The sequence below is a fragment of the Raphanus sativus genome, chromosome 2 (assembly GCF_000801105.2).
Source record: "Raphanus sativus cultivar WK10039 chromosome 2, ASM80110v3, whole genome shotgun sequence".
NCBI lineage: Eukaryota > Viridiplantae > Streptophyta > Magnoliopsida > Brassicales > Brassicaceae > Raphanus > Raphanus sativus.
In genome coordinates, this window is record NC_079512.1 from 26,203,900 (window position 1) to 26,215,330 (window position 11,431).

At 35.6% G+C, this 11,431-nt stretch overlaps 2 protein-coding genes and 1 non-coding gene across 3 annotated transcripts; all 3 read left to right on the forward strand.

Annotated features, from left to right (window-relative positions):
* Positions 1 to 1,401: 1,401 nt before the first annotated feature.
* LOC108824703 (autophagy-related protein 3) lies at positions 1,402 to 3,617 on the forward strand. The gene is made up of 10 exons (XM_018598104.2): positions 1,402 to 1,661; positions 1,786 to 1,856; positions 1,966 to 2,082; positions 2,166 to 2,320; positions 2,436 to 2,521; positions 2,615 to 2,666; positions 2,765 to 2,830; positions 2,955 to 3,082; positions 3,160 to 3,263; positions 3,382 to 3,617. The coding sequence occupies exons 1-9, from the start codon at positions 1,501 to 1,503 to the stop codon at positions 3,254 to 3,256; spliced, it is 933 nt and encodes a 310-aa protein (XP_018453606.1). The 5' UTR covers positions 1,402 to 1,500; the 3' UTR covers positions 3,257 to 3,263; positions 3,382 to 3,617.
* A 78-nt stretch (positions 3,618 to 3,695) lies between these two features.
* Positions 3,696 to 3,779, forward strand: TRNAL-CAA (transfer RNA leucine (anticodon CAA)). The gene has a single exon. It is a non-coding gene; the product is annotated as a tRNA-Leu (tRNA).
* Positions 3,780 to 7,874: 4,095 nt separating this feature from the next.
* Positions 7,875 to 11,344, forward strand: LOC108843495 (uncharacterized). The gene is made up of 14 exons (XM_057002784.1): positions 7,875 to 8,034; positions 8,164 to 8,243; positions 8,727 to 8,821; positions 8,912 to 9,072; positions 9,240 to 9,391; positions 9,461 to 9,579; positions 9,673 to 9,840; positions 9,934 to 10,004; positions 10,106 to 10,180; positions 10,273 to 10,410; positions 10,493 to 10,648; positions 10,726 to 10,778; positions 10,864 to 11,048; positions 11,146 to 11,344. Exons 1-14 carry the CDS (start codon positions 7,980 to 7,982, stop codon positions 11,210 to 11,212), a joined length of 1,575 nt encoding a protein of 524 aa, XP_056858764.1. The 5' UTR covers positions 7,875 to 7,979; the 3' UTR covers positions 11,213 to 11,344.
* Positions 11,345 to 11,431: the final 87 nt, after the last annotated feature.

An 11,431-nucleotide genomic window follows, 5' to 3' on the forward strand; every position in this document is an offset into this window, starting at 1 on the left:
TTTTGGGTATGTTATGGCTTTGGATTGGTTAGTCTATTTAGAACCCAGAAAAAGACTCAATATATCCGAAACATGAAAAAATACTCAAAATGTCCAAACTTTTACCCGTAATCTAACCTGATGAAACTAAAATGTACCCAAAATTTTTACCGACCTGAAATATATTTTTAAATTTAAAATTTACCCAAAAACATGTCTGAAATACCCATACCAAATATATACAAAATATTTCAGATACTTTGCGCACCCAATCGGATTTCGGGGAAGACCCGAGCTCAAACAGAGACCTACGGGTCCAAAAAATATATTAAATAGGTACTTATATAAGATTCGGATATGAACTGCACATGTATTTTCGAGTCGTTTTTGTTAGGTTTTTCAGGTCCGGTAAAATACCAAGATCTAAGAAAAAGTTATATAAAATGTATATACAAAATCTCAAATAAACTAATTCATAAACTATATAATTTTAAACAAAATTCTTTTCTTTAATATAATACGGTTTTAGAACACAATAATGTACAATAATCTCAAAATATTAATTGGTATCAAAGTTTATTTATAATTCAAAAATCCCGCGCTTTTTAAGCGCGGGTCAAAATCTAGTTTAACATTTAAGAATGTGAGCACACAGTTTCATTGTATTAGTTAATTTGAAGGTTAGTATGCTAAGAACTCTTGGAACAAACTTGTGTGTATGTTCCGTTTCTTCATGTCCAAAAGACCATAAGATTTAGAAACAAGTTCTTGTTTTCAAGAGCATAGAAATTTCAATGAGGCTTCAACAAGTGAGTGTACCCAATGTTTGTACAAGAGGAGAAGGGAGAGTGAATCAATATGAACAAGTTGTGCATGAGGGACCAGTTTTTAAGAATATTGCAGCAAATGTTTTGTCTCATATCTTAGGCATACATTAACACTCAAATGATAAAGTATAATGGACCGCAAGCTACATGGTCCAGACTCTCGAAGAGAGATGCACAACTTGCATATGGATACTAAACAGAGAAGAGATATTTATGTAAATATGTATATGAGTTGTCAATGCTAGGAGCCTGGCCCATCGTATCGGACACCACTGCATGAGTAAACAAACTTATCATACCTTCAACAATGTTCAAGGGATCAACGAGCTATAAAATTTATATGACCACATTGTGTTGTAAAATAAAATCTAGCATCTGTTTGTATTATCATTTAGGGTCGTGATTGTTTTCATATTTCTTATCATCAAATAAAAATATTAATAAACCATTTATTTAAAATTTTAAAATAAAAAATATTTCAGAAACTCTAAGAGAAATTATTTCGATTGATAAAGTTAGAGGACGAAACAAAACATATTTAAAAGCATAGGTATCAATTGTGATATTTCTGACAATATATATATTCTCATATCATATCCTCCTAATCCACACGGGCACGTCCTTATTGATATTGTCGTCGCCAATTCAGAGGGATTTTTGATCAAATCGAATCTCTCGAATTCGTCGCCGAGCAATGGTGCTTTCGCAGAAGATTCATGGAGCATTCAAAGGTGCAGTGGAGAGGATGACCGGTCCTCGAACGGTCTCAGCTTTCAAGGAGAAGGGAGTTCTCAGCGTCAGCGAGTTCGTTCTCGCCGGCGATAACCTCGTCTCCAAGTGCCCTACCTGGTCATGGTCAGCTCCAATTCCCCAAATTACCCACTTGTTAGATTTCGCCAGTCATGCCTAAAGCTGTGACCTTTATCAAGTTCTAGGGTTCTAGGTGTATGATGATTTGGGATTAAAATCTTTTTTTTAGGGAAGCTGGTGATCCAAGCAAAAGGAAGCCGTACTTGCCTTTAGACAAGCAGTTTTTGATCACTAGGAATGGTAAAGTTATTATTAGAGATCTATTTTCTGTTTAATTTGAAGTTTTTTTTTTTGATTGTGCATTGTGGTGAAGTTTGTGGCTTTTTTTCTATGGTTTTCTTTTAAACAGTACCTTGTCTACGAAGAGCTGCGTCTGTGGCGGAGGATTACGAAGCTGCTGGGGGTGAAGTTTTGGTTGATGATGAAGATAATGATGGTTGGCTTGCTACTCATGGAAGACCTAAAGGTTGTTGGAACTTTTTTTTTATATCGCATCTGCAAAACTATCTTCTCTGATATTGTTTTGTGACCTGTTCAATGTGTCTACAGATAAAAGCAATGAAGATGAAGACTTGCCATCCATGGATGCCTTGGATATAAACGAGAGAGATACTATTCAACATTCACCTAGGTGTGATGGCGGCGAGGAGGAGGAGGAAGATATTCCAGACATGGAAGATTTTGATGAGATTGACAATGATCCTGTGAGTTGGTTCTATTAATAGACTGAATCTGAGACGAGAGTTGCTTCAGAGCATTATTATTATCAACCAGCAGTAGTAGTGTAAACATTCTTTTCTCTTGTCATCTCTGTGTCAGGCAACTCTTCAGTCGAATTTTCTTGTGGCTCACGAACCAGATGACGATAATATCCTTAGGACCAGAACATATGATGTTAGCATCACGTAAAGCTTCTTGCGCCTTCCCCCATTTTTCAAATCTTGTCATGATCACATTTACGTTCATGTGTAAATGGAACTTATGTTTTGCTATTTCAGGTATGACAAGTATTACCAAACTCCCCGTGTTTGGTTAACCGGCTATGATGAGGTCTCTGTCTCTGATTCATTCATTCTGTTTTCACAAATTTTGCATCTATGTTTTGATGCTCATTTTAAAAATAAAAAAAACTGTGGTATGTCTTGTAGTCAAGGATGTTACTGCAACCTGAACTTGTAATGGAGGATGTTAGTCAAGACCATGCGCGTAAAACGGTAATTACTTGATGGATTTTGTGATCTTATATTGTTCTAGAATCAGTAATGATATAGTTTTAAATTTTTCTTTTACTTTCTTGGCTTGCTGAAAACACTTCAATTACCAAAAAAAACTTCACAGGTAACAATAGAAGATCATCCGCACTTACCTGGGAAACATGCTTCAGTTCATCCATGTCGTCATGGAGCTGTTATGAAGAAGATCATTGATGTCTTAATGTCACGTGGAGTAGAGCCTGAAGTTGACAAGTGAGTTCCCTCACAAATTTAACTTTATTTTTCCTATGTACAGTGATAGTTAGCCATCTGGTTTATCTTCTCCATAGGTATCTCTTCTTGTTCTTGAAGTTTATGGCATCGGTTATTCCAACAATCGAGTATGATTACACAATGGACTTTGATCTCGGTAGCTCAAGCACTTGAATTGCAGGTGAATTTCCATAAAATATAATATATCTTCATATACATAATATGTTGGTTGATTGTTGAAAACAAACGTTAATCTTAACTTGGACTGGCTTTTTGGTTTCTTTTTTTTTCTTTTCTAGATGGAACACACACATTTGCTCCTAATTGTGAGAAGCAAGAAAGTTACTGGAGTGGGCTCTTCTTCACTGTGTATAATATGGAGTCCTCGTTTTTTTCAAGTTCTTTTCCATTTTTCTTTTGTGACCTTCAAATATTTTCTCTATTAAGAAGTGTTTTCGATCATTAAACAGTATATTGATAAAACTTATCTCATGTTTGCAAAACTAAAATTTTATACAGATGTTATTCGGCTTTAGTATGGTTATCCGTTGGATTGTTTTCATTTCTATAGTTGAGGGGACTATTTATTTAATAGTCAGTTAATAAACAAATTGTCAGGATGGCCGAGTGGTCTAAGGCGCCAGACTCAAGTTCTGGTCTTCGAAAGAGGGCGTGGGTTCAAATCCCACTTCTGACATTATTTTTCACCAAATAACATCTTATCCGGTTATCCCATTTGTTATGCCATTTTTATCTATCCGACCCCAATCTGATTAATAATGTCACCAAATAACATCTTATCCGGTTATCCCATTTGTCATGCCATTTTTATCTATCCGACCCCAATCGGATTGACCCAGATTTAGTAACTCGTAGGGGTTGGGCCAAAAAATTAATCGAAACCGAATCCAAACTGATTTAAACCAAATTAAACTAGTTGTGTTTTATTTCAATTGGAAAAATTCTATAAAATAACCAAAATACCACTCATCCTGCCTATAATATTTACATTAGGTTCAAAAATAATAATTTAAAATAAATAGATTACATTTTAATATTTGATTTTACATTTAAACACAAAAAATTAATGGTTTAGTTTCAAAGAATTTGATTAAGAAAAAAGTAATTTGATTAAGAAAAAAGTCTTGAATTCTTATATCTAAAAATAAGCTATCTAAAATCTAAACTAAGTTTCATTAAAAGAAAAGTTCTCCACAACATCATCTCTTTTCTCTGTGTTTCCAGTATAACTTTTCTATTTATTTTAATTAATTTTAGTTCGTTCGTGTTTTTATAAATTGAATTTAGTTAATATAATTTATTTTTTATTGTTACCAATATAATGATTTTATGACCATGCGCTAGTGTTTCAAACATAGTTTCCCTTAAAAGAACTAAATTAAAGAAATCCATTAAATCGAACCGAAACACAAACCAAACTAAATATAAACCGAACCGAATACAAACCGAACCGGAACCGATCCTAACCAAATTAATTATGATTTATTTCAGTTAGAAAAATTCTAGAACCAAATTAACCAAACTGAACCCAAACCGAAATGATAAAATAACCGAAGTGCCCATCCCTAGTAACTCGATTCAAATTTGATAATACACGTAAAAACAACGGCTGTTGATTTTTTTTGTTTTCTCTATTTATCTTTTAAGATATTTTCAAAATAAATTTTTCATTTTAGTTTATTTTATGAGATATTCAAGAGAACTTTAAGAATACCTAATATAGGTACTGGGAGACCAATCAAGTTTCTGTTTGAGTTCAATTGTGTTTTGAATTTTCGGATTTATAAATTATAACTCTATTTAAATATCATAGCAATCAATTTCAAATTTGGTTTAGGTTTAATAAGGTTTGATTTGGATTTAATAACATTTTCAAAAACTGGTTGAACCTAATATAATGTGGATTCCAAATTTTAAATAGATTTTTTGGTTTTAAAATACTGTTATATATTTATTTAAACTAGAAAACCAAACAAAGATTCAGTAAACCAAAATCAAAAATTATAAATTTGAAATGAAAGATATTTTGTCACGATTCTTTTTTTGATTTTACTATAATTTTCAAGAACTAAAATTAAAGTAAAAATAATAAAATTAGAAAACAAAACTCGAAACTATATACAAAACACATCATATCCAATAAATTGGAAGCAAAAACACATCAAATTCGAGAAACTTGGTTATATATTAAAAAGGTTAAGATAAAATTTATAACATGAAGTACCATAAAATAAATTTTATTCAATATTTATGTTATATTCTATTTAATTTAGGTTTATTTTGATTGGACGGAGATAGAGGTGTCAAAATGGGTCATGACCCATTGGTTGACCCAATCCAAGTTGACCCATTAACCCAAATGAACTGTTTATTTTTGATTCAATGGGTTAATGGGTTAACAGGTTAATGGGTTAACAGGTTAATGGGTTAACAAGTTAATGGGTTAACAAGTTAAATAGGTCTATTGGGTTGGGTCAAATCTGACCCATTTAAAAAATTTTAATTAAAAAAAAATCAAAAAATCAAAAAATCAAAAAATAAATTCTCAAAAAAACAGAAAAACAAAATTTTCCGCCACAACCAGAAATGCAATTTTCCACCAAAATCGGAAAAAAAACAATTTCCCGACAAAACCGGAAAATTGAAATTTTCCGCCAAAACCGAGAAATAGAATTTCCTGTCAAAACCGGAAAAACGCAATTTCCCGCCAAAATCGGAAAAATGAAATTTCCCGCCAAAACCGTAAAACGCAACTTCCCGCCAAAATCGGAAAAACAATTTCCCGCCAAAACCGGGAAAAACAATTTTCCGCCAAAACCGAGAAAACACAATTTCCCGCCAAAAACGGAAAAACGCAATTTCCCGCCAAAACCGGAAAACGCAATTTTCCGCAAAAACCAAAAAAATTGCAATTTTCCGCAAAAACCGAGAAATATAATTTCCTGTCAAAACAGGAAAAACGCAATTTCCCGCCAAAACCGGAAAAATACAATTTCCTGCCAAAACCGTAAAACGCAATTTCCCGCCAAAATCGGAAAAACAATTTCCGCCAAAACCGGGAAAAAACAATTTTCCGCCAAAACCGAGAAAAACACAATTTCCCGCCAAAAACGGAAAAACACAATTTCCCGCCAAAACCGGAAAACGCAATTTTCCGCAAAAACCGAAAAATTGCAATTTTCCGCAAAAACCGAGAAATATAATTTCCTGTTAAAACCGGAAAAACGCAATTTCCCGCCAAAACTGGAAAAATACAATTTCCTGCCAAAACCGTAAAACGTGATTTCCCGCCAAAATCGGAAAAACAATTTTTTGCCAAAACCGGGAAAAACAATTTTCCGCCAAAACCGAGAAACACACAATTTCCCGCCAAAACCGGAAAAACGCAATTTCCCGCCAAAACAGAAAAAATTGCAATTTTCCGCAAAAAACGAGAAATATAATTTCCCGCCAAAACCGGAAAAATGCAATTTCCCGCCAAAACCGTAAAACGCAATTTCCCACCAAAATCGGAAAAACAATTTCCCGCCAAAACCGGGAAAAACAATTTTCCGCCAAAACCGAGAAAACACAATTTCCCGCCAAAAACGGAAAAACGCAATTTCCCGCCAAAACCGGAAAACGCAATTTTCCGCAAAAACCAAAAAAATTGCAATTTTCCGCAAAAACCGAGAAATATAATTTCCTGTCAAAACAGGAAAAACGCAATTTCCCGCCAAAACCGGAAAAATACAATTTCCTGCCAAAACCGTAAAACGCAATTTCCCGCCAAAATCGGAAAAACAATTTCCGCCAAAACCGGGAAAAACAATTTTCCGCCAAAACCGAGAAAAACACAATTTCCCGCCAAAAACGGAAAAACACAATTTCCCGCCAAAACCGGAAAACGCAATTTTCCGCAAAAACCGAAAAATTGCAATTTTCCGCAAAAACCGAGAAATATAATTTCCTGTTAAAACCGGAAAAACGCAATTTCCCGCCAAAACTGGAAAAATACAATTTCCTGCCAAAACCGTAAAACGTGATTTCCCGCCAAAATCGGAAAAACAATTTTTTGCCAAAACCGGGAAAAACAATTTTCCGCCAAAACCGAGAAACACACAATTTCCCGCCAAAACCGGAAAAACGCAATTTCCCGCCAAAACAGAAAAAATTGCAATTTTCCGCAAAAAACGAGAAATATAATTTCCCGCCAAAACCGGAAAAATGCAATTTCCCGCCAAAACCGTAAAACGCAATTTCCCACCAAAATCGGAAAAACAATTTCCCGCCAAAACCGGGAAAAACAATTTTCCGCCAGAACCGAGAAAACACAATTTCCCGCCAAAACCGGAAAACGCAATTTCCCGCCAAAACCGAAAAACGTAATTTTCTTTCGAAAGAGGAAAAACACAATTTTCCAAAAAAGCAGAAAAATATTTTTTTTTAATTCAATCAAATTGGTCTTAACTTAAAAATGATTCATTATAAAGATGTTGGGTTGATGGGTAAACCATTAATCCATCTGACCCATTCAATTTAATGGGTCATAGGTCAATCCAACCCATTTAATAAATGGATTGGGTTGACCCATGACCCTTTAACAGTCAACCCATTTGGGTTATGGGTTGGGTTGACCCATTTGACCCATTTTGACACCCCTAGACGGAGATCTAGGTCATTTTTCGGATTTGGTTTAAAACAGAAAATCGATATAAACATATTTAACTTCAACCGAAACGAAATCGAAAATTCCGGTTTGTTTACGAAATCATACTCGAGAAATTTGAACCAAACCGACCAAAATTAAAACTTTTTGTATGGAGGCGTTGCCGTCGTCTCCGGTCATACATTGATCAGCTAAAACTGATTTGGAGTTTTAGCATCTCCCAGAAGAATGGCGAGTAATAGAGATAGCGTTAATCTCTCGCGCACGTTCAAGTACTTACTAGGTTCGTCTTCTCCCTCACTACGTGTTTTGTTTTCTTTGAAAATCTCTATCTCTTTTTCTCTTGCTGCACATTTTGCTTTCTAACAAAGGTTTCTCCTTTCGTCCACGATTGGGAATTTCGGGGAATTAGCTACACAGTTTCTTTCCAGAGGCATCCCTTTCATATTCAATTCGTGGATCGTGAGGCGTCTCACTGAAGCAGACTATGCGGTAGATAGATCCTTCTTTACTAGTTGATTGCGATCCCAGTTTTTGTCTTTAATCAACTAGATTGCAAATGTAGATGCTTTGACTATTTGGATGCATTGTTTATGCTAAAGATGAGTTTTGTTGTTCTGATTGGTTAAAAAGAATGGACTTTTAGTTGTGGAAGATCAGGTTTTGGTTTCTGTGCTTACTAACAGTTATCAAGTCATGTTTTATATATGTCTTAGCTCTGTAGCTTTGACTGTTTGTATTTGTCTGCATTTCTTAGGGAAAATATGGGCTTTGTGTTCTGATTATGGACTTTTAGAAGCAGTGGAAGATCAGGTTTAGGCTTCTGTGCTTAATAACAATTATATGTCTTAGCTCTACTTGCTTTTAGGGGACTTTCATTTGAGTAACTACATGGATGATGTTTCCGCCTTCCAGAAACTCAGTAGTTTTTTTTGGCTTATAAGCTCCATCTTTTTTTCTCATTGCAATATGCAGCTCTACGCGGTCCAGTTCCATCTCTTTGTTACCTGTGTCTTGTTTCTCAGCCGAGAGGGATTCCGACGCGCTTGCTTGCGTGCTGACATTAACAGGTACACACATAAAAACAGTTTGCGCTAATCCAGTTTAAATAATCAGTACAGGACTAACTAAGTTTTCCACCTTTTAATTTCGTGATGCAGTGACGGTCTTGTATCAGAGAAAGATGTGACTAAGTTACTGAAAGTGGCATGGGTTACATTTCCACTCGGAGTAGCCATTACTATTGCAGCATCCATCTTTGTGCTATGGTGGCAGAACCTTAGTTACTCCGACACATATGCACAGGCGATCTTGATCCACGGTACATTGTTGTCGCTTTCTATTTTGTGGTCCTACTTCTTTAGATTACAGTCTTGGAATATAGAAGTTTCTGCTTTGTGGTCGCTTACTAGTGTCTGTAAGATAGTAGCAGGATTAGTCTCTTCTTTTTTTCGTATCAACTTAAGGACTAACCAACTTAAGTGGCAGGATTTGCGTGTGTACTGGAGCTGATGGCTGAGCCTTTGTATATCCTCTCTCAGACATTGATGCTTCTAAAACTGCGACTGGTTGTTGAGACGGTTGCTACATTTTCACGCTGTGTGACTTTGTGCTTTCTCATTGTCAAGCAAACCAATATGGTACGTTCTGTAAATAAGATTTTAGTTTCTGAAAAAAAACTAAAATCTTATTATTTTCAATTTACGCAGGAAAAAGGGATAATCTTTGCACTTTCACAAGTTGCATATGGAGGTTCCTTATTTCTTGGGTACTGGGTTTACTTTCTCATGCGTGGTGTTTCTAAAAGCTTGAATCTCTTTCCTTTCAGGTATGAGTTCTCTCTTATTAACTATTTGACATAACTTCAATCAAATCATATTCATTTCCAATAACGTTCAACAATTTTTGTGGTGTTTCACAGACCTGGGAACTTCATGGATTTGGATAAGCAGCTCTCAAACATGTGTATGCTATTCACTTTTCAGTCTTTCCGAAAGTTGATCCTTCAAGAAGGCGAAAAGTTGGTCCTGGTATGGTTAGATACACCTTATAACCAGGCTGTATATGGGATCGTCGACAAGCTAGGCAAGTCTCTTTGGATACAAAAACACAAGTACATTATATTAACTTCAAGTGAGGTTGCTTATAAATATCTGTTACACATTTTCTAACCTCCAGGAAGTTTAGTTGTACGCATGGTGTTTCTCCCTTTTGAAGAGAGTTCATACACTACATTTGCCAGGTTCGCATCAGGTTTATTTCTCTCCTGAGTTTAGTAATCGTACAGTATGTTCATTTCAGCTCATTGAAATAGATGGTTTATGTTTTTCCTCTCTCTCTCTCTTGCTTGACAGGTGATGATTACCAGCAAAAGAGGAAGAAACTCGGAACCTGCTTGACCGAGGCCTTGAAGCTTGTAATGTTAATAGGTATATTACTATGTCTTTCAGTTGTTGTTTTTTTGTTTGTTTGTTGCTAAGCGTGTGTAAGGACTCTAATCTTCGGTAACGGGAATGTAAAGGTCTCATATTTATGGCGTTTGGGCCGGGCTATTCATACTCTCTCATCAGATTGTTGTATGGTGAAAAATGGAGCGATGGAGAAGCTTCCTTGGCGCTACAGTTTTATTGTCTCTACATCATTGTCCTGGCAATGAATGGTTAGTAATCAACTTTCTACATTTACCGAATGCTTATCTTGTTGATTCTGCGCTTACTAGTTGCATCTTTCAATCTTGTTAGGGACCTCCGAGGCATTTTTACACGCAATAGGAACAGAGGATCAACTAAAGCGCTCTAACGACATGCTGCTTGTGTTTTCACTGATCTACATCACATTGAATATCCTGCTGATAAGATCTGCAGGAGCAATAGGTTTAATCTTGGCGAATTCCTTGAGTATCCTTCACCAATATATATATATAGTCTGCAACTAGGGTAATCTTTTTTGGTGTTCTTGACTTTTCCGAAAAAAGATATGATGTTTAGAATCATCTATTCAGGACAATTCATGCAACGTTACTTCCAGGTATGCTTTGTTTAAATGAAACCATCTGTTGTGTTGTGATAACTGTGGTCCTTTCATTGTTGTTTAACTCCACACTTCTCTACAGGGCGATCCTTCTTCATCATTCTCGTTCAGAAAGTGTTTTCCTTCAGGTTGGCAGATTCTTATCCTCTCTGGCATCATCACTGTCATCTCAGAGAAAACCATTCTCGACCATAAGAACTTCTGGCCAACGTTTCCTGTCCATTTCGCCGTCGGTTTCCTCTGCTTTTGTCTCTCAGCCATTGTCATGTAAGTCCTCTCTCTCTCTCTCTCCTGTGACCATCACAAACTCCATTACAGAAAACAAACATACTCAGTGAAATCTTGTGGTGTTTTTCTATGGTAGATACCGGCGTGAAAGAGTGTTCATCAATAGAATCATAAGGTTCAGGAATCACGATCATGACGACTGAAACCAACCAAGAAAACCGCTGGTTTAAGTCCGGTTAAGACAGTGAAGCTTTTGTATCAGTACCACAAATAGGATAAAGATAAAAATCCTCATAAATGATTTTTAATTCGCAATGAAACATTTTGCTCTTCGTTTTTGAAGTTTAATTTACTTGATGGATCAAAATCAAATTAATGCGCGAACCAGTTTCTGGTTTGCTTGGACCGGTAAACCACAGGGA

What these genes read in the sequence shown, in the direction of transcription:
- LOC108824703 (XM_018598104.2), top strand. Translation starts at nt 1,501, where the DNA reads ATGGTGCTTTCGCAGAAGATTCATGGAGCATTCAAAGGTGCAGTGGAG. An exon ending in AAGTGCCCTACCTGGTCATG is followed by an intron (nt 1,662 to 1,785) that starts GTCAGCTCCAAT and finishes TCTTTTTTTTAG; the next exon opens with GGAAGCTGGTGATCCAAGCA. An exon ending in AAGACCATGCGCGTAAAACG is followed by an intron (nt 2,831 to 2,954) that starts GTAATTACTTGA and finishes AAAACTTCACAG; the next exon opens with GTAACAATAGAAGATCATCC.
- LOC108843495 (XM_057002784.1), top strand. Translation starts at nt 7,980, where the DNA reads ATGGCGAGTAATAGAGATAGCGTTAATCTCTCGCGCACGTTCAAGTAC. An exon ending in GAAGCTTGTAATGTTAATAG is followed by an intron (nt 10,181 to 10,272) that starts GTATATTACTAT and finishes GGGAATGTAAAG; the next exon opens with GTCTCATATTTATGGCGTTT. An exon ending in CATTGTCCTGGCAATGAATG is followed by an intron (nt 10,411 to 10,492) that starts GTTAGTAATCAA and finishes CAATCTTGTTAG; the next exon opens with GGACCTCCGAGGCATTTTTA.